The 22,086-nt window shown below is 37.0% G+C and overlaps 1 protein-coding gene across 1 annotated transcript in view; it reads right to left on the bottom strand.

Annotated features, from left to right (window-relative positions):
- GABRA4 (gamma-aminobutyric acid type A receptor subunit alpha4) overlaps nt 1-22,086 on the bottom strand; it is a 66,863-nt gene that overhangs the window by 41,847 nt on the left and 2,930 nt on the right. Inside the window, exons 3-7 of the mRNA XM_010962598.3 lie at nt 9,983-10,050; nt 8,764-8,984; nt 8,485-8,567; nt 5,470-5,613; nt 3,877-4,029 (exon numbers count right to left, since the gene is read on the bottom strand). Of these exons, the coding sequence (XP_010960900.1) occupies nt 3,877-4,029; nt 5,470-5,613; nt 8,485-8,567; nt 8,764-8,984; nt 9,983-10,050 (669 nt within the window). The remainder of the gene's footprint in view (nt 1-3,876; nt 4,030-5,469; nt 5,614-8,484; nt 8,568-8,763; nt 8,985-9,982; nt 10,051-22,086) is intronic.

Below are 22,086 nucleotides of genomic sequence, written 5' to 3'. Positions count from 1 at the left end.
CTAATGTCAAGTAAGCAGAATATTATTGCAATTATTGAGCTCTGTATCCAAAAATTACTTTCTGATTGTCAAGGAGGGTGGATCACCAGGGTTATGAACATGTTAAATGATGTATGGACATCAACACAAAAATCCTGGAGCTGTGTCTGCTCTCTACTTCTCTTTCATTGTCTAGAGTAAACTTAAACTTTTAAAGTTTGTAGACAGGCCCTTCAGATATTATGGCTCATATTTTACGACTGGTGGCAAAATTAGGAAAGTAACTGGCATAAACAACTGACTAAGGGTTTGAAGTTCCCATCCCTTTAGACACTGAAAAATCTTCTCTGGAGTTCAAATTTAAGAAAGCACAACAGGGATGTGCTTATTACACCCGTTTTGAGGTGGAGCGTTTGGTTAAATAAATACCAACAGAATAGCAAACAGATGCCAACCTTCCAGATAAGAAGCCATGCTTAATCTGCATCTAGGAAGACGGTACATCTGTTGCAAATAGCTTACGACATCTACCTGAAAACACTTCAATAACCATGGAACTTTTTTTGACACGTTCCAGTACCGATGCCAGGCCCTGTTTTTAGAACACTGAACACGCACCATATTGGCTGGCCCAGGAGCTGGAAGAGGACCTGTGAGAGTAGGCAAAGACTGTACACAAGAGTGAATTTTTGGCTAGCCAACACTAGAAAATCAACTAGTAATGATTTAGAAGTGCCAGCTGGCATTTACTCAGATTTAATGTTTTACTATACCAGAATAATTAGAAAACTTAAAGTCATACAACTTTAGAGATAGAAAGCCTTTCCAGAGAATTGAGCACTCTCTACTTCTCTTGTTTACTCTGATTTTTGGGGGGAAGAGATTTGTTTTTGCATGATCTCTAGTGACCTCCCTGACCCAGCAAATTCTCTCCTTGAGTAAAGAGGAAAATGAGAATTAGGAAAGATAAATACTGGCCCAGAATTATTTTTTCACCTGAATTTCATATGAAATAGATTACTAACATTTCCTCCAAATACTTAACTTCCTTAAGGAAATACCATCTAAAGCCTCAACAAACGATTCAATAATTACCATTCTGACACATCTTAGATCTTAGAAGACTTAATTATTGAGCATAATTTCCCTGGTCAATCAAAATCAATATCTGGGCACATGAGCACAATTAGAAAGAAGCAAATGGAAAAAGCTACCCACAAGGTGTCCTCAGCACACAGCCATACAATTTCGCTTAGCAGCTCTGGAATTCTCCACAAGCCCCCATATCCCCAGGCCCCCCTCCGCCCCCCTGTAAAGATAGAATGGCAGAGTAGAAATGAGAGAGTTCTCAAAATTAGGCAGAAATTGTCTTAGGTCTATCGCTTAAATATGTGACTTTATACAAGCTTCTTAACCTCTTTGGGTCCAAATCCTTATCCACATAAAATTAATAATGCCTACCTTGCTGAGTTATTGTGAAGATTAAATAAGATGACCCCTATCAGTACATGGCAAACCTTATCATCACTATTAATTATTAGTGTTACCAGGACCCTTACTACATGCTACTTAATTTCCCTACAGTATTTTGTCTGGATAGGAAATACTGAGTGGGTAGAGCTGTGATCAATGCTATCTCTTCCCATCTCACTGGAAAGCTCTAGTATTTGGGGACAAACGAAACAGAACAGTGGCTACCAGTTTGTAATCAACCAAGAACGCATTCAAAGCTTCTCAACCAATCACAGTAACTATAAAATACAGAGACCATGCACATTACAGAATCAAGTGATTCTCAGATGAGGTAGATGGTAGTGTTGGAAGGTGATAATAATCAACGACACTAAAAACAGTATTTACTGTGTGGTAGGCATTGTTCCAAGTGCTTTATCCAAATTAACTGTTGAATCCTCATAGCAATACTTCACGGTAAGTACAGCAATTTATCCTGTAGCAACACGTGAGGAAACTGGCAGAAATAACTCACTGAAGGTTCACAGCTAATAAGTGGTAGAACTTGGGATTACAACCTAGGCTGTCTTATCCAGAGTCTGTACTTTTGACATGACCACCTCTTAATCAAAGGCACCATTGATGCATCAGTATTATCTGTTCTAGAAATTTTTAGGAACATAGAATAAAAGATGGTAATATGTGTAAAAGTGACTTTATTTTTATTTTCAATGATGATAGTTCCTGAAATATTAATATTATTTGTTCAAGGAAAAGTTAAGAGACTTTGATCTGGTGCTCAGCCTCAGCAGACACTTCTGCCCAGACAGGCTGCCTCTGACCATGATGCGCAGACCCAAAGAGCACTCAGTGAGACAATGAGCAGCAAGAATCTAACAGAGTGGCATTACATAATAGACACATGTTTTCTTTTGAAAAATAATTTAAAATCAAGGAAACCAAGTCAGAACAAACTAAATCTCCCCTACATAACAGAGCATGTGGGGGAGAGTAACTAAAATTGCTCCAAGTGCTCCATGCACCCCGTAATAAGGCCTGCACATAACTCTACGTCTTTACTGGTCTATGAAGGAGAGACATCTTATCACAGTTTTATGGATGAAGAAAATAAGTGACAGATACGGGTTTTAAACCCTGACCTACTGGAGTCCAAGACTTGGATTCATTGTTTTCTCTCTTTCATTGTCACAGTGGTTTGAATAGCTAAGATCTAGTCAACACTTGCAATGGGCAGTTGTTCTTTAATTGAACCCTCTCAACAATAGGAAGTAGGTAGGGCCATTACATCTGCTCACTGCCTTCCTGAGGTCACACTCTGCCCCAGCACTGTCCCTTCTCTAAGAGTTTCCCCAGGAGGATTTCAACGCCTTCTTGAGTGACCCTAAAATTAAAGAGGTGGGGGTGTCCGTGTAAAGTAACCCCACATTCAGGTCTCCTGAGAACACTAAGATGCCCTTATCGGAATTTCTCTAAGTGGACAGCAGGAGTGGGATGAGAAGTTCCCACTCTCCCCAGTTCCTTCTCCCCAGCACCCCTGCAGCTGTTGTGTGATGAGGGATATTCTATCACGGCTTTGATCTTACCAAATAGAAAAAGCAAAGGGAAATTGGCATCTCTTGTGAGGACTTACGCCTCCATTCCAGAGCAACTCTGATCACTTTCCTTCTTTTCCCATTACTAAAAGGTTTTGCTACTCATGATCAACAGAAAAGGAATAGATATATACTATATAAACTTAAATAAATATCCTTATAACTAATTTTATTATTTAAAAGCATAACTGATATACACAAGACTTATTAACAGCTATAAAATTTAAAACCCATATGTTCTGGACTTCATGTGGATAAGAATATAACATATAGGAAGTCACTATAAAAACAAAAAGAATAAATTCAGAAAAAAAGATATAGATAGAACATAACAATGAGCCAATAAACTAAGCATACAATACTCTCCAATTCAATGCATTTAAACCATTTGCATTTTGGTCCTCTTCATTAAAAGGCAAATTATTCTAAGGCTTTCATATTCATTCAGCCATGACTTTTATTTGTTTTATTTTAAGCTCCCAGTGCATTTCATTTTAACACCTAGACATGATTTTAATTCAATTACACAGCATTAAGCTAGGAACCCAAGAATATCACCAAAAGTGAAATTAAATTCAGATTTACATTTGGTCTTTGCCTGCCAGTTCTCAATAAAGGAAATTTGATAGGGTCCCAAAGGAAGGGAGGGACTTGAGCTTTATTACTTTGTATTGGCTGGATAAAAATAAAACCTTGTGTGATTCTCTACCCAGCACAGTCTAATATATTACTGACTAATATTTTCTTAGAAATGATATCCAAAGACTATTCCCATGAAACATGATCAAAATGTAATGTGGACAAAAATACCCACATAATGATTTATAATTACCGAATACAGTCCTAGCTGGAACTGATTCCTTATTTATCCAGAATGAAACTTGAGAAAGAATTACTGTCATAATGCATGGAATATACGTCTGAATCATAAAATAACCCATCTTCCGTCTCAGGTGGAAATAAACCGTCATAACAATATATTCACCTGCAAATGAAATGTGCAGAAAATGTGTTATTGGTTCTGTGGGCAATTATTCATGGCTTTATAATCATTTTGCAGACTAATAAACAGTATTCTAGGCAAAGAAAGTATCTGTTGTACGTAATACACAAAGATGGAGAAATACATAGTACCCCAATGGGGGAAAATGATTTTGAGCATCATTACACAGAAAAACATTTTTGTAGTATGCAGTGATTAAGCAATTTAATAAGGTGGCTAAAACTTTAAAAAAAAATTCTTGCAGTGCTATTTTAAAGGTGTAGTACTGAGAAAGCAATTAGCCTTCATTTTCAGCATCTTCAAGTGCAGAATTTAGACCTAACTTTTATGGAAAATCACTAGAAAAAACTGAAAACATACAAACACACACAGATGAAAATATAAAGCTTAATTTTAGAAAGAACTGAAATGCGCAGGTATACATTATGTATACACGTATGCCTGGGGGAAGGTAGCCTTACTGCCTTCGTTTTAGGAGTTTTATTCCTAATGCTACATATGGGAAGAAAAATACGAAGACACACATATAACACTGAGCTATACATAACATCCCTGAGTTCAGGCATGTTTTATTGGCATTTGGACAAAAACCTAAAAAAAGCTAATAAGTAAGTAAACCGTAAGATTTCTGGTGACTGTTGATAATATATTTTAATGTTACATCGTAAAAGAACATATTAAGAAAGTTACTTAGGAAGAAGCAACCTAAGATTCAGAAGCCTCAAATCCTCCCAAAATGTCTAATTAATCCCACTGCAGGCTGAAAAATAAACGTTTAAAATTTCTGGTTTTGCCTGGTGATAAATGTATGTGAGGAACAGTTGTAGAACAAATAATAATCAGCCATTTTCCCCCAGTGAAGATGATAAAAAGTAAATCCTATGATTCTCCCCATTCACATCCCAAAAGTAAACACAGACCAAGAATCACCAATAATAATCATCCATCTACTTGTGGGACAGTTTTAATATATTCTCTTAATATATTTAATAATTAAGCTTTATATTTTGCTTATACTTTTAAAGAGAAGGAGAGGGTAACATCATAAAAATTGGGCAAGATTTAAAAAAGATCCCAGGAAAGCACCAAAAACACAGGGAAATCCAGTGTTCAAAAGTCAGTGGTCAGATTTCCTGCCTCAGAATTCTGTTGAAAATAGATTTAATATAATTGATTATGACTTTTGTTTCTGAATAGGAAAATCAACTCACTTTTCACATCCCACCAATTCAGAACTTATTTTAACTAAATTAAGATTTAAATATAAAAAGAAATTCTCAGCTGTGACTTATGCATCAGCTCTATTTCTGGAAACTTTCTGTATGTCCCCTGAAAACACTAGAGAGTTCAATGAACAAGCTAGGACAAAACCCCACTGCTAATGCCTAGTAGTATGTTGACTTCAATTGTTAAACATCTCACCTGTAATGGATTTGATAGTTTCACTTGATACAGTTTGCCCAATCAAGTCATACTGAACCAAGCTGGAAGACTCCTTTGGAACTTCTACTGATTTCTCAGGACCTTTTGTCCAGGTATAAATCATCTCACTCTTCGGATATGCATCTGGATGAGAGCACAGAGTGTGGTTAGAATCAGTGCTCCTTTTCCTTCAGCGTTGATGGTCAATGATTAAAAATATTACATGTGTTCAAGAAAGATGGATTAAATGACAATGAAAATCATTACAACTTACTCAAAGATGCTTAAGATTAAGAAAACTGTGGAGATTCAATAAACAGCCTTGCAGCTGGGCATATTTTTTGTTTTTTTATGCCAAAGATTTGGAGGAGGAGAGACTAAAACTAAGGCAACTAAAATGCAACGTATGCATCAGTGCATTTGGATATGTTTCCACACTCATAGGATAAACAGTTAAAAAGCAGACATAATAAAGCCCCCAAAAGTACTGTCAAATTGCTACTTGCTTCCAGTCTAACTCACTTCCACTACTTGACCAATATTGACTTCTTCCATCCTCATGCTGTTCTGCCAAACAGAAAAGTACCAGATGCTGCCTGTAATAATACAACAACAAAAACCAAAAAACAAACCCTACTGTTGAGAGAGCTCTCCAGGGGTCACCTAATCCAGACTCTGCCTCTGGGCAATACCCATGCTGTCTGGGAACCATTCTGTGGTGACAACTGGCTACACTGTTTGTAAAGCTCTCTGGGGAATATACTTACACAACCAGTTCCACTACCTTTAAACTCTTGCAATCAGAACATTTTCCCTTCCATCTTCAACAAATCCCTCCCAGAGGCAACCGAAGCTCATTTTCTATTATTTGGTGCTCAATGCAAATGGAGGCCAGCTGTTTGCCTACCAGTCTACCCAGAACGGAGAGCTTGGCTCACACACAAATAAGTTCAAAGAAACCAAGATGAACTGTGTGCTACCCTCTGCAAACCTTCCTAAAATCACCAGAGCACAGTAGGTCCTCAGTGAAAGAGCTTCATTCTATAAAAGGAGTTGATACCTCGGGAGACTTTCTTTACAAACAACTTTTCAAAACAAACTATGAAGCTTGTGTTGCGGTGTAGCGGTTACGATTATGTGACAAGGTTTATCTTCTGAAGTATATACATGCTTAATCATACATTTAAAGTCCCGGAATGCCACGTTCCTGCTCATGGTATTTTATATCACGCAACCTTCGCTCAGCTATCCTACGTTGCTAGAATAAACTTTCTCCCCCTTGTTTTTCTCTTTCCTATGAATTATAAACATAGTTAAATGGCATTTTCCTCTTTCCAGAGTAAGTAAGGATCCTTATTTGCTTAGTAGGATGGGCCTCTTTTTTTAATTCCAACCCCAAATCATCAGCTTCCAAGGAGTAATTTCTTTTTTTTTTTACTCTCTTTTTTTTTTTTGATTGATTTATAGTCAGTTTACAATGTTATGTCAATTTCTGGTGTACAGCACAATTCTTCAGTCATACATACATGAATATACATATATTCATTTTCATATTCTTTTTCACTGTGAGCTACTTCAAGATCTTGTGTATATTTCCCTGTGCTATACAGTATAAACTTGTTTATCTATTCTATATATACCTGTCAGTATCTACAAATCTTGAACTCAAGGAGTAATTTCTTTATTTTATTCAAATCTGATTGAGGGCCAACTATGCTCAAGTCACCCTGGAGAAGGCTTCCTATGAGAGCTGGAGGGGAATGGGTGGGAAAGGACTGCCTCTAGATTAGAGTATCTTGGGTGAAATTTAAATTACTACAGTACAAATCGTTTTAAATTCTGGCCCCAGTAAGATCATCCTTTCTGTCTACCTATTTTTCTGTTTTTATCATCTTATTAAATCACTGGTCAGAGGAAAAATGATTCTAGCTTCAAGTTAACCCAACTGAATATTGTGATTACTAGGTGTTATAAAAAGCATGGTGACTGCCGATTCTCATTAAGTTAAGCAATGAGCAATAATAACAGCAGGCAACAGTTTCACAATCAGTGCGACGAAGAATCTGAAGCAATAGTAAAAGTCAGCATCTATTTTTGGTAGAGTCTGATTGAGTCAAATATTTGAGGCAGACGTTAGAAGAGGCAATCACATTTCCTGCCATCCCTGAGAAGGCAGCTTAGGGGAAAGGAATTCCATATTCTGTCCTACCCATTCATTCCATCCTCTTGCCTTCACCTCCACAACACAGGCCACATCCATCTATCTCACTCCTCCTCTGGTACCACGCTAGTCTAAGTCATCACCATCTTTGTACTAAGACATACAGCCTCCAACTCTTCTCTGCATCTTCTCTAGTTTCTCTAGAATCCATTCTTCATAGAAAAGCTGAAATGAAATTGTGAAATGTCAAAGAATGCCACGCCCCTTAGTAAAACTTTCCAAAGACATCCTATAGCATTTAGAACAATACCCAGACTCCTTAATGTGGTCTATATGGCACTATAATATCTTGCTCTGTCTACATATCAGACCACATCATACTAACAGTGCTGCTTATGTTGTAACCTATGTCATGTCAAGAAGCCCTAAACCTTTTTTCTGCTTTTTTTTAAGTCTACCGTAAAGGATTCTGCTTAGAACAGAAACTGTTAAACTACAAAAAAAAAATAAATAAAGATTTATACTTCCTATGTTACACCACCAACACATGGAGTTCAGAGGTTCCTAAATTTCTCCACTGATCACCAACCTATTAGTTATGAATCAATTTACCTAGGCTATCTAGGTAGGCTAGGGAGGCAGAAATAGGGTGTTGCTCTTTGGGGGAAAGGGGTGGGTTTTACTTCTTTATTTCAATATATTAGATAATAAACAGTCTCCTAAAAGTCAAATGTTGACCAGTTGTTGTCATGGATAATGATTTAAATGTTGGACTATGGAAAATCATGCACGTGTAAAAATATCAGCTGTCATAAGATAATCATAAATTCTAACAACATCGTGTATTAACTTACAACTCCCAAATTTCAAAGGGCATGCATGACCATCCATGGGGAAATCCACCAATCTCATGGGACATTCTGCACTTATGGTAAGCCTATGATGGAAAAAAGCAATTAAACAAAATCAACTCTTTCTTTTAAAATAATTTTATAGATCCCTAAATGAGGAAGAGGGAAGGAAGGAAAAAGAAAGACAGGAAGGAAGGAAGGAAGGAAGGAAGGAAGGAAGGAAGGAAGGACGGACGGACAGGAAAAACAGAGGGAAAAAGGGAGAAAGAAAACAATGACTACCTCATTGTGTATAAAATGGTGCCATTTCTCATAATTCTAAAAAGCTTATTTGGAGCTGTCATATTATGTGAGACAGATTTCTTTCCGTTCCTGAAAAAAGTATCAGGGGTCCATACTTTTGTTACCATCATATTGTTCAATCTCAAAATTTCAATGGGGCCATCGTATTTTAGTCTTTTGTCAATCCATGTCTGTCTGAAGAACACATCCATTGTGTATTCCTAGGGAAATTAGTTTGTGACATATTCAAATCACAGATGACTACACATAAATATGGAGAAAAATGCATTAAATTCTAGCCTCTTTCACACACACACACACACACACACACACACAAACTATCCCAAACAAAAACAAATAGGAGCAGAATTTTTCAAAACAAATCAATGGAACCAAAAGATTCTCAGCAATTAAAGCATGTTATATCCATCCTGATACCTTAATCTTCTACATTTGTTAGATAAATATATTATCATACATGTTAATCATTCAAGAATAATTACTATAATTTAATAAAACTGCCAGCACCAGGTAATTACAGTTGTACTTCGTTTTAAATCAACTAGCAAAATTAGTTAATGTGTAACAATTATCATTGCACAATTAATCATAAAATTGTACGCATCTCTTTAAGACAAAGTAAAACATGTAAAACAGAAATTTGATGTCCACAGAATTTATTAAAATTAGCCTAGGGTCAAGGAAAAAAGTAAAGTTGTTTCTTTGACGTGTAAACTAAAAATATTTACTATTAGAGAGCACAACTGAATGGATAAATTAATCCTGACCAGTGCTTGATCTTCTAAGCTCTTTAAGTGTGAGTGAGAGGGAAGTGGGGGAAGGGTAGTGAGGAATTGGACCAATATAGAATACTAAATGCAATTATGACTACAATATAGTTTCATACCAAAACTAATTACACTCTCTAATTTTCTCCTCCTCAAAAATCTTCTAAGGGAAAAAATATTACATACAATATTGTGCTATGGGGACTCATAATAGAAAGTTCTTTTCTCTGTTGAGAATAACTCCAAACCAAAAGATACTCAGATGTTAGAGCTGCAATGCAAATTCAGTGTCTTACTTCTTATAAACTTTTTAGGCTGTTCTTTGACTTCCTAGCTCTGTGTGATCAACTGCAAAATTATTGTTAATTGCCCTCTTTTCTGCATATTTTCTTCAAACCTCAAGAAGTACATTTAATTTCCCAAATACCTACCATTTCAACATCAGAAACAGGTCCAAAGCTAGTGACATATATGTCAGTTTTCACTTCTGTAACAGGACCTAGTAGGTATGAAGTAAACAAATGTGAAAAAAGAATTACCACTCTAACAGGCAAGGTGGATTTGATCATTAAAAAGTAAAGACAGATAGATATAATCATGGTTTTACAAGCATCTTAAATTTTCAGTGAGATAATGCATCTACACACACACACACACACACACACACACACACAAATGTAGACAAAAGAACAATAAAACCGGAAAGCAATGTTTACTTACAGGCAAAAAGAAACCCCAGTTACTTACCAGGAACCTTGTTCCTTCAAAGATACATCACCCCCAGGCACTGTGACAACAGGCAGTGAGGGAACAAAAGCTTTTAGCCTTTGTGATTTTTTTAAAGTCCATCATCTGATTGACCTTTAGTAAAGAAGTGAGCTGTTAAAAAGAGGGAACTTAACCACAAGAGTGAGGAGGAGAAGAACTGTAACGGCCGTGAGGAACGCATCTTTGGTGAGTCGAGGATACTGGCAACCAACTAATACACAAAAATGAGTTATGTCACCTTTAACAACAGGCAGACCATCCACTGGTGATTAGCATCAAAGACAAGCTCTCCTAAAAGTCAGACTTATTTACACTTTGCTCCTTGCTGTGTGAGCTGGGGCAAGTTACTTAACTTCTCAATAGCAACAAGCACACGGATCAGGCAAGACTGTGGATAGCAATCAAATGAAATTGCTCACGTGAGACCCCAAGCACAGTTACTCTCTCATGGAAGGACTTAGCAAGTATTAGTTTCTCTTCACTTCCAATAATGACCACTACTGAGAGTCTTTCCTCGTCTAAATAAGACTGGTTCTGGAAAAAGTACATGTGTGTGTTTGGCAGAAAAGAAATATGGCAGCATCATGGCAATGGGGCTGGCACAGATTTTAGACAAAGGAAAATTACTGCAACCTGGGTTAAGCATGATGCTAAAAATCAGGGATTCTGAAGTTCAAATTTGGCTCCAACACTTTCTAATCATATGATTTTCGTCAAGTCACATATCATCAGAGGTAAAGGTTTTAATGAGCATTAACTGAAATGATACATGTAAATCACTTGTCCCAGTCTCCAGAACATCACATGCTCAATAATGATAGTAATAATTATTATACATAGTATTGATTTTATCACTAATAAAAACTAAAATTTGTTGCACTCTTGAATGTTATTTCTTAACTGATGGTTTATAACACTGTTTGGCCAGGGGCTACACATTCCATCCTGGAAAGAATAACATCTGCTATCAAGATGGACTATTTCCCTTGGATACTAGCTGGGCAATTGGATTTATGCCAACAAAACAAAACAAAACAAAACAATCCACGAAAAGCAATTGGAATAGTTTAATGCCCTAGGTCTAAAGTTATCCTCATAACACTAAAGTTATCCTCAAAAAACTCACAAAAAGTAGTTGGAATAGTTTAATGCCCTGGGTCCAAAGAATGAGAATATTTCTCTCTACATACAGTGAAGATCAAGACACAGAAGTAAAAATAGTTTGAGGAAGAATGACAAAATTCCTTTTTGAGTAAGTATCCCAAGAAAAATGTGTCCTTTGGAAGCACAGTGAGAAAAAAAGTATAGATCAGGCTGATCTGCCATGAGTTTTCATTTTTTAAAAAATAATACCTTTGGAATACAGAGAGAAAATGTGAAAAGTTAGTAGAATTTTTGTTTGAATGAGAAATTGGAAACAACAGCAACAACAAAAATATGGTAGTAATAAGCTTACGTTCCAAGTGTTCCAGGAATAGACAGGTAACCCAGGAAGCAAGCAAGGTGTGTTGAACCTTAGAATATAGAGATTTCATTCAAGAAGTTTCAAAAGTAGGAGAAATCACTCTCCTAATTTCTTAAGGACAACTGCCAACGTGTTCAAAAACAAAAAACAAACCACTATTTCAGGGCAGATCAGGGCAAGGAGAAATACTCAGAACAATTAAGGTTGAGTAAGTCCTGCCAAAAAGACTGTTTGAAAAGATTCTTGAGAAATCAAGTTACTTTGAAGATTAATACAGGATACTGGTTCTCAAACTTTAACTGTATCAGAATCCCCCGGACAGTTTGTTAAAGCACAGTTTGATGGACCCCACCCCAGACTTTCTGATTCAGCAGCTCTAAGGTAGGGCCTGACAATTTTCATTGTTAACAACTTCCTAGATGATGCTCTATTTCACAGAAGGTGTTTGTTTTCTAGAACAATATTTATCAAACTGTGTCCTGTAAAATATTAATACCATAGGTGTTCTATGGAAGCAGGGGAAGTATAGGAGAGGATGGAATTAGGCCAATCATATTTTTCCTTATAAATGTATTTTAAGGTGTGTGGGTGTATGCTAATTCTTATGGTTATAATGATTCCATGATAATGATAGATATTTTCAAATTCTTATATAACATACTACTCTTTCAGTGATTCCTGAAAAACGTTTTATGTTCAGAAATTACAACCTCAGTTTTTGTTTGTGACATTATTCAGTATTTGCTTTATATGATCATAAACATCTCTGAGATTGAATAAGATCCTAAAAACATAAAATTGGTAGAGAAATTCCATTTGGACACCGGTTCGGTCACTATGTATTGAGTGACCACCTGCTGTAGGTCAGGTTCTATGCTAGGACCTGGGGTGACAGTGGAAGCATGACTCACAAGTTCCCTGCCTCAGGGAGTTACTGTGTGACTGCGGGAGTCAAAGTATAAATAATAAAGAAATAAATGAAATGGAAGAATGCTGTCATTCACAAGAGAAACAAAACAGGCTGTTAAGAGAGGGAGAGACTGGGAAAGCCACTGCAGATTTTTTTAGCCACCCTTCAAAGCAGTGACTTTTAAAATGAGACCTAGAAGATGATCATGACATTGAAAGAGTGGAGAGAGCTGCATTTCAGGTGCAGAGAACTTCAAGGGGAAAAGCTCGGACAGAGCACCTACTTCTCTGCCCATATTCTGAAAGCCGTATCCTTTGCGCAACATATATATAGTATGTTATGGTGACAGTTGTTAGACTTGTAGAAATCCCAGTGAAAGAAGTTGCTGCGGGCTGAATTCCGTTCCTCCTAAACTCATATGTTGAAGGTCTAGCACCTAGTACCACAGAATGTGATCCTATTGAGATAGGGTCTTTACAAGGAGAATAAATTTAAACTGAAGTGGGTCCTAATCTGACTGGTGTCCTTATAAGAAGAGGAGATTAGGACACTGAATCACAGAGAAGGAAAAAACATGGGAAGACACAGAGAACTCGCCATCTAGGAGCCAAGGAGAGAGTGCATAGAAGAAACCAATTCTGCTGACACCTTGATCTTGGACTGCTAGCCTCAAGAACTGGGAAAAAATAAATGTGCTGCTATTTAAGCCACTCAGTCTGTGGAAAATATATACAGAGGTTGATATCTCTCCTGCGTTCTTTTCCCAAGTTTTCTCCTTCTGATATGCAGTCCAAATCTGCCTCTGCTTATAGGCTGTGACAAGAAGTTTGAATCGTATCCCTTAATCAGTGGGAGACCACTGAGGGTTGGATATAAGGAAAGTATCTGATCTGAATTATATTTTTTTACAAAACCACTCTGGCAGTTTTAGGGACAGCAAATTAGAGAGAAACAAGGGTAGGAGAAGGGCTCTTCTCAAAGGCTGCCGTCCTAGCCCCGTCAGGAGATGACGGTGTCCTGGACTAGGGGTGTAGCAGTGGGACGGAGAGTGGACAGATCCAGGGGTGCGTATGTGTGCAAGTGCTCACACAAAGAACAACAAGCAGAGATACTGTTACTATTTACTTAAGGCCTTCCATGTGCCAAGCAGGTTCCTAGGTTCTTCCCATATGCTATTTCATTCAGTCCTCACAGCACCCTCCAGGGGTGACACTATCATAAGAAGCTTATGGATCTGGAAACTGAGCTCACACAGGTTAAATATCACATTCCAGAGCCAGAATTATAACCCCTTGTATTGAGCTCTGAAGTGTGTTCTAGATTTACTACACTATTTCATTAAACAATAAATCAACAATTAACTACTTATATATGATTTTACACATTTACATACCTACAATTCCTGTTTTGTTTCACAAGTAGTTTCTGAGCTATGTTCCTGCTTTTCCATTCCATTCCATAGGCCTTTCTAGGCCTTTGCTCTTTTTCCTATTATTGCAAGCTTGAGTCCATCTTTGTCTCCTTAATGGCAAAGACAAAATCTTAACCCTCTTGGAAGTCCCAAACTAATACAGTGCCTTACACATTCTAGGTGGTAAATAAGTATGTGTTGGATTGCCTTCCTAATATCGTTTTGGTAGTCATTTTAAAATCACCCAAATGGAAAAACATCAGTTAAACTACTTCCTGATTAAAGCAGAATCTGTGTTTTATTTGTATTTGTATCATCCCCAGAATGAATCTCAGGCCTTAAATGTAATAAATTTCCAATAAATCAGTTTTCAGTAATGATCACTATGCAATTAAAAATAATTCTTAAAGATGCTTCCTGTAACACTACTGTTTAAGATGTTCAAATCAGCCTTCCTAAGAGCATAATTATGTAGAAGCCAGATAATTTTGAACTTGGAAGGACTTCTCATAATTTTATATGCATTTGTGTAACACAAAATGCATCTTTTATTTTAAAATGTCCTTCTTTGGTAGCAGGGAACTAGTTTTTCATCCCCCAAATAGAGTGGACAATTTCTAAGGCAAAGTGCTCTTCAACAGTCTTCAAAAAAGCCAAGACCACCAGGATCAAATTCAGAGGAATACTCCTATTGTTATTAATTATCTTATTCATATCTTAATTAGTGTTGTTAATTATCTTATTCATTATCTTATTAATGAATCTAACTTGCTTGGAAGGGGGGAAGGCAATTAACAATGTCTCAAATAATTTCCCACTGTTTATTTTAGCTGTACAAAAATACCACTTTTTAATTTCCTCTCCAATAACAGGGTCCAATGTGATGTCACACTCAGGCGAAAGACATTTAAGCTGTTGTGCAGATGTTGAAACAAGTCAACCCTTGTTCTCCACACTCCTCCCCAACTATGCACTGGAAGACAGATTTCTAGTTTTTCAGCCACTTAAATCTATGTATCTAGCTACATTTTACAAAACACTATTAATGTGTCTCCCCAGATCGAGAGACTTAGAGTACTTAAGAAGTACAACAATAAGGAATCTTAGTGAAATATTTAAAGAAATCTCTAATTTCACTTGTCACTTACAAAATATAGAAACACTAGCCTTCCTGCATATTAAACAAGGAACAGATGTCTACCGATATTGTTGAGAAAGCAAATAACTATATAGTTTTACTTAGATGACATTATAGATTAGTGCTTCCTTGATGCTATGATCCTTCCATCAAACCAGCTCTACTTTTTCAATAGTAAAACCATCAAAAATAAATAAGAAAAGTACTAAACACAAAAATCATATATGAGCAAAAGATGAAAATGCAATTCACAGGAGGAAAATTCTTGCAGGCAATAAAGGTTTGAAAAGATGTTCAACCACAATAGAAATCAGAAAAATTCAAATCACTTCATATTAAAATGCCATTTCAAGTATTCATGTATATATGTATATATATATATATAAAAATTTCTTTTCTACAGTGTTGAAGGGTTTATGGATCTTGAATCTCATATTCATGTAAATGGGAGTTTGAATTTGTAAAACCACCACAAAAAACAGTTTGGCATTATCTCATCAAGTTGAACTCCCACTTACACTAAGATCCAGAAAAATCCATTCTTGGATATATATGCAAAAGGAACTCTTGCACATTTACAGCAGGAAATTTGGACCAGAATATTCACAGCAACACAATCTTGGAAACAAGCAAAATGCCTACTGCCAACAGAGCAGATGAATCAGCTGGTTCCCATGCAATGGGAATATCACACGGCAGTCAAAATGAATGATCTGTAGCAATACACAGCAATAAGAATGAGTCTTAGGCATACACAATTAAGGGGGAAAGGCATCAAAAAATTATAAATAGCATGTCCAAAACAATTCAATTTGTAAAACTTCAATTTCTTTATTAAAAATAAAGTTGAGCTAAAGTGATATTCAAATCAATCTACGCAACAATTTAAAAAGGATGCAGAATGGTGGTTTGGATGGGAAAACAGGCAAATAGGATGAGGCAGACCAAGGGCAGAATAAGCCGTCAAGGTTTATTAATGATTTAAGTGAGTGTTTATCATATTACAATAAATGAAGGAATAGATGAATAGATGTACGGATAAAAGGTTATATGCGGACCAATAATGAGAGTATGTCATGAACCAAAGATTATTAATCCAGAATCCAATTCTATGCAGCAGAATCTTTTTTCAAAGAAATACATTAAAAAGGCCTAGACAATAACACAGCTCTTTGTTTAATGATATATAAATGCAGGTTGATGTATTTTTCATCTAAAAGAAAACTAACATCCCAGTTAAATAGTATTTAAATGTCCACCAAGATATTAACAACCTATACAACCTGGATTGTATAGTGCTTATTCCAGGAAACAACAAACGCATTTTGCATATTCTTGCCCTAGAGAATGTGTATGTATGTGTTAGTACCAGGCTATCTTTTTTTTGTTAAACCAAGAGCATGAGAAAGTAAATTTGTGTTCTGGATTCTACAGTGTCTTGTCTTCTCAAGGGCATATGTCTTTCAGTTATCCCTTCCCTTCACTCCAATATTAAATTATTCTCTACCAGTCTGTTTCCAGTGGTACACAAACAGGTTATGGTATTTCTAATCCTTACAATAAGACAACCTTCCCTCTTCCTCTTCTCTTTCATATTTAAACTTCTGGGGGGGAAAAAAAAACCTATGCAGATAGCCTGGAACTCTTCGCTTCTAATTTACTCCATTACCTATTAAAATCTAGTTTTCATGCTCAGGATCCACTAAAATTCCTTTAGTCAATACCATCAGTTTTTCCCTGCCCACAGCATTGTTCCCAAAAACTTCAAAAAAAAAATTTCTTTGTCTCATTTTTAAAAAAGCTCTCCTGATGCTACTTCTTATTCCACTTACCAGCCCATTTCTCTGCTTCCCTGTACAAATGCCCAGAAACTCTTCCCGTTCCCTCTGGAACCCACACAGCCAGACTTTCATCTTCATCACACCACCAAAGCTGCTCTTGTCCAAAATCACTGACGATGGAGATATTGCTAAATCTAGTGGTCCATTTTATGTTCTGTTCCTTCTTAATCTGTCAGGAGCATTAGACAGAATTGATCAATCCTGCCTCCACTCTGAAGTCCTCTTTTTGATTATTTTTCACTTAACATCCAGTATGTACACTCTTTCTGAAGTCTTCCTCCTACCTCAAAGGCTACTCCTTTTCAGTCTCCCTGGGACAGAGATTCCTCCTCCTTTGTCCCCACCTCTTAACACTGGGGACTTCGAAATGCAGTATTTCTACCTCTTCTCTATCACCCTTAATTCCTTCGCGATCTCTTTAATCTTATGGCTTTAAATACCATATATATTGACATACCAGGTATCCCTGCATCCCAAGCTTATCTTTACTTTATGTCTAGTAAGCATCTCAAATGTAACATATCCACATACAAACTGTTCATCCACACTGCTAAGCTGCTTCTGCCACAGTCTTGGCAGCTCCATTTTTCTAGATGTTTAAGTCAAAAATGTTGGAGTCAGAACTGACACCTCCCTTTTTCTCACATCCCATATTCTAGCTGCTGCCAGTGCACTAGAACTTTAATATATAACCATTTCTTACAACTTTACAAACTTCTCTACCACAAGCTTGGTCAAAATGTCCATCATCTCTTGCTTGGTTTCTCGTAAAACATCTTTCTTTGGTGCCCTTGACCCTGACTCACTGTTCTCAATCTGCAACCAAGGTGAGCCTTTGCAAATTAGCCAGTTCAGGTCTTGCCCCTACTGGAATCCCTCTAATTACTTCTGATATGGCTCAGAGTGAAAGCAAAGTTCTCATCAGCTTGCGAAGCTTTCCACAACGTCATCCACGTATCACACTGACCCCTTCTTACTCCTCAGCCCTGTTAACTTCACTGCAGTGACATTTCCATGCATGTTTACATGTAGAGCTCCTTCTAACTAGAAGATCCCACCCAAATGCATCTTATGCTCTTATCTATTCAGGATCATAGTTCAAATACCACTTCATTCAAGTCCCTCCTAACTATTCTAGTTAAAACCGCAACCTCCTCCCCTGCTTTATACTACTGGATAAGAGTTATCAACATCTGACACACTGTGTATCTTACTTACTTCTGCTGCTTCTTCTCTGTCTCTTTCAGTAGAGTATCAACTCAGGAGGGCAGGGAACTGCGTCTCTTTTGTTCACCAATATATCCCCAGTGCCATCCTAGAACAGTGCCTGGCATATATGGTATGATTAATGAATTTTTGATGAAAAGTGAATAAAATGAAATATCTCCATGTGACCAGTACTTACTTAATATCTTAAAAGAACTTGAGAGGTATCTCATCTCTCCTTCCTAAGACATTCCAAACCCTTGGCTGCAACCCACACTTTCCTAGTGCCTGCCTTTATCACAGTCTACTTTTTCTCATTCTCCTTTGACAATTCTACATTTTCTGCCCTTACTCAATTGTTAATGTTCCTTGAGGCTTGGTTCTGGGCTCTTTTCTCTGCTTTTTCTAGACTCTTCTCTAGACATGTACTCTCATAGCCTTATATACGGCAAACTCCAGGCGAAACTCTCTCTGATATTCTCAGCCAAGTACAATCACTAGGATGCCACATATGTGTCCTAAGTTTAATATACCTACACATAATCTCTTGATTTCAACCCCACCTTCTGTACTGTTCCTCTTCCAGTCTTCTCCACTCTAAATAACACTATCCTCTGTCCATTTTCTCAAAATAAAGAATCCAGGAGTCATTTTTTATTTCTCTTGTTCCTTTACCACCTATATGGAATCTATCACCAATTCTTTGTTGAATTATACCTCCAAAATGTATCTGACTTCCATCCGCTTATATTCATCTTTGCCACATCTACCATCTTAATCCAAGCCACCATTAACTTAATGGAGAGAACCAAGGAACTAAAAGCTTCTTCATTGGTCTTTTTGCTTCCAGTGTTGTTCCACATCCATATCTAGGCCTTTCTTTTCATCGTGCAGCAGCCAGAGGGATCATGTTATAATGTAAGTCATTCCACGTCATTCCCACCACCTAAAAATCTCCAATGCCATCCAGGTTCACCAAAAGAAAATTCCGCTACAAAAGGCCTTGCACAATCTGGCTTCTGCTAACAACTCCAAGGTAGTCCCATGAGATTCTTCCTCTTGCGTTCTGGATCTCCGGGTTCACTGGACCCCCTTCATTGTCTAAATCTCAGCAATTTAGTATCTTAGGATCTTTGCACTTGCTTTTTTTTCTACCTGAGAACAATGTTTGCTTATTCTTTCCATGTCTGTCACCATTAGGTCTCAGCTTAAAAGACTTCCTCTACCACTGTATCTGAAAAAGATCCCTCACCCAGTTTTAACTCTTTATCTTAGTGTGCTACTGGATTGTTTCACAGCATTATCTTTAATTATTTTGTTATTTGTTTCTGTTATTTTTATCTCTCTATACTGTTTTGCTTGTGTCTGATTTAGAAATATATCTTACGCCTTAACATTGTTCTTGGCACACAGCAGTCTCTTACGATCTATACGTTCAACAAATGAATGAACAAAAATGAATGTGACAAATCACAAGAGAATGAAGCTTTGACTTTCTGTTGCCCCGTGGATTTAAAGTGCTTTTTTCACCTAAATATTTTAAAAAAATATATTCTCTGTCAACATACAATTAATAAAGCTCTGCCCATGACATACCAATTTAATTTTTAGGTTGAGCTATAGGTCATCTGAAAACATTGCAAAGATATTTTCATTTCTATGGGAAAATTATTCCAAATTTACCTAAGTGTATACATTCCCCCAAGGTTTGCTTTTCCATTTTAAAATGTTATTAAAGCTTTAGAATACAAGTGCTCATTTTACTCCTTTGGGGGAAATGTAGTTTTGCTTATTGTAATGACCTACTTAGTAACAAGAAGGTATGTTAATGAAAATTTGACTCTTGGTAAACAGAAGCATGCAAAAACATCTTAGAAGTAGTTGTAGCAATAGACCAACTGGCTGACTAAGGGGTTGAAAGAGTGAGGTATGAGTTCTGGCCTTGTCAATTAGTAGCTGCAGGGTTCTTGGGTAATTTAAATGCGTTGCAACTTTTCTCAGCTTCCTCTCCAACAGAGGGATGATGCCCGCCCTGCTTATCTTTTTGGGTTGTTGTGATCATCTTATTAGACACTGTATGTGAAAATGTTTTCAAAACTGTAGAGGACATTATTAATGTGAAGTCCTACTGTGTTGGCGAACAACCTTGCAAAACTGACCCTAGTGCTCCACTCCCATTTCAGAGAGCTTGTGGAAGACAATCTAAGGCAATCATCTAAGTTTGTATTGATCTGGAAGCATTTATTATTCCAGATCATGTGCCTTAAAAGATTAAGATGCACAAAAGGTCGTGTGATCCTTCAATAAACGGAAGTGGGTAGGGACTGGCTACCTAAACTGTCTCCTGGTGGTCAGTACAACCTTAGCTATGCGTCTTTAAGAAGGTGTGTAACCTAACCGTGTCAAAAGTGGATACAAGCCCAGGAGACGATTTTCTAGCTCCTCTGTGGAAGGGTACACTTGTGTGCTGCTTCTAAGCAGGTGCAAGCTACTTTCGGATGATAGCTGACCGATTTGTCAGAAGCTGAAAGAAGCTACCCCTTCAGATGTCCCAGTCTAGCTTCCCTCACTCTGTCTCCTTCCTTCCCTTCTCACCTTTCCCTCTTTCCTTCTCCAATGGGAGAATGTGGGAGACAAGGGAGAAGATATCCTGGAGGGATGAAAAGAAAGAACCATTTCAGTTTCTTTTACTTCCTCATTGCAAGCTGTGCTACTGAGTTAAAAATATGTAATTTCATTTCCAAATCTATTTCAACCCCTGCCTGGCCTACTGAGCAATCACACACCATCCAGTTTCAATTCCAATCTTTGCTTTTAGCTTTATTTTAAATGGAACACAGCTAAGTTGTATAAACAGATATAAAGTAAACGCTCCACAAAGAGCAGAAGTAGGATTAAAGGAACCAGGAAGTCAATCTGTTATTTATAGCATACCGGTCAAAATCAGAATTGTTTTCATTTCATTTCTAAAATGCCAAACTTTCCACAAAGTATAAAATGTCAAAGAAGGGATCAAACTCATGGCGTACAGGAATCTGTGCTCACAATGAGTTTTCTTTTTATTTTCAGTGGTGTTCATTTACACCATCTTGTAAACAGATTACACACTTTCCGCAGGTGAGAATGACTATTTCTCTGTCACATTTGGAATACTACATAGTTACAGAGAATGACCCACTTCTAAAAAAATGAATCACATTTACCACAAATATTTATGAGCAACAGCCCCAAAATTGTGCTATATAGTAAATTATTAATAGCTAATCCACTGCTAACCCTTGAAGTAATGTGAATTCAACCCCTTCCCATAAAGTGAGAAAAGCATCTCCATGTGGGTAGTGAAGATCAACTGGCAGAGACAAGGAAGATGACTAATAATGCCCTTGAAACGTTTCAGCAGTACCGCAGCCACCCAAAAGCCAGTCATGGCTTATACAGGTTGATTTCATTCACTTTATTGTCTATATACTATCACGGGAGAGGGTAGTTGGTAAAGAGGATGTACCTACAATGGACCTCTTCTTCCTTTTGAATTATAACTTGCGTTATAACCAACTGGGCAGATATTATTTTAATTTTCAACATTTAATAATAAAACCATATAGTTTCAATAACTTTCCACTTAAATTTACATTCTGGGACATCCATTCGCTAATGAATATTTAAATTGCGTGTGATTTGATTCTTTTTTTTTTCTTTACTTGAAATGTCAAGCTTAAAACCTTTATGGGCAGATAAATCCTCTTTTATTGATATAATATCATCTTAAATGGCATCACATCAACTGAAACCTTCT

Source organism: Camelus bactrianus, chromosome 2 (assembly GCF_048773025.1).
Source record: "Camelus bactrianus isolate YW-2024 breed Bactrian camel chromosome 2, ASM4877302v1, whole genome shotgun sequence".
NCBI lineage: Eukaryota > Metazoa > Chordata > Mammalia > Artiodactyla > Camelidae > Camelus > Camelus bactrianus.
This window is presented reverse-complemented; position numbering and strand designations above follow the sequence as displayed.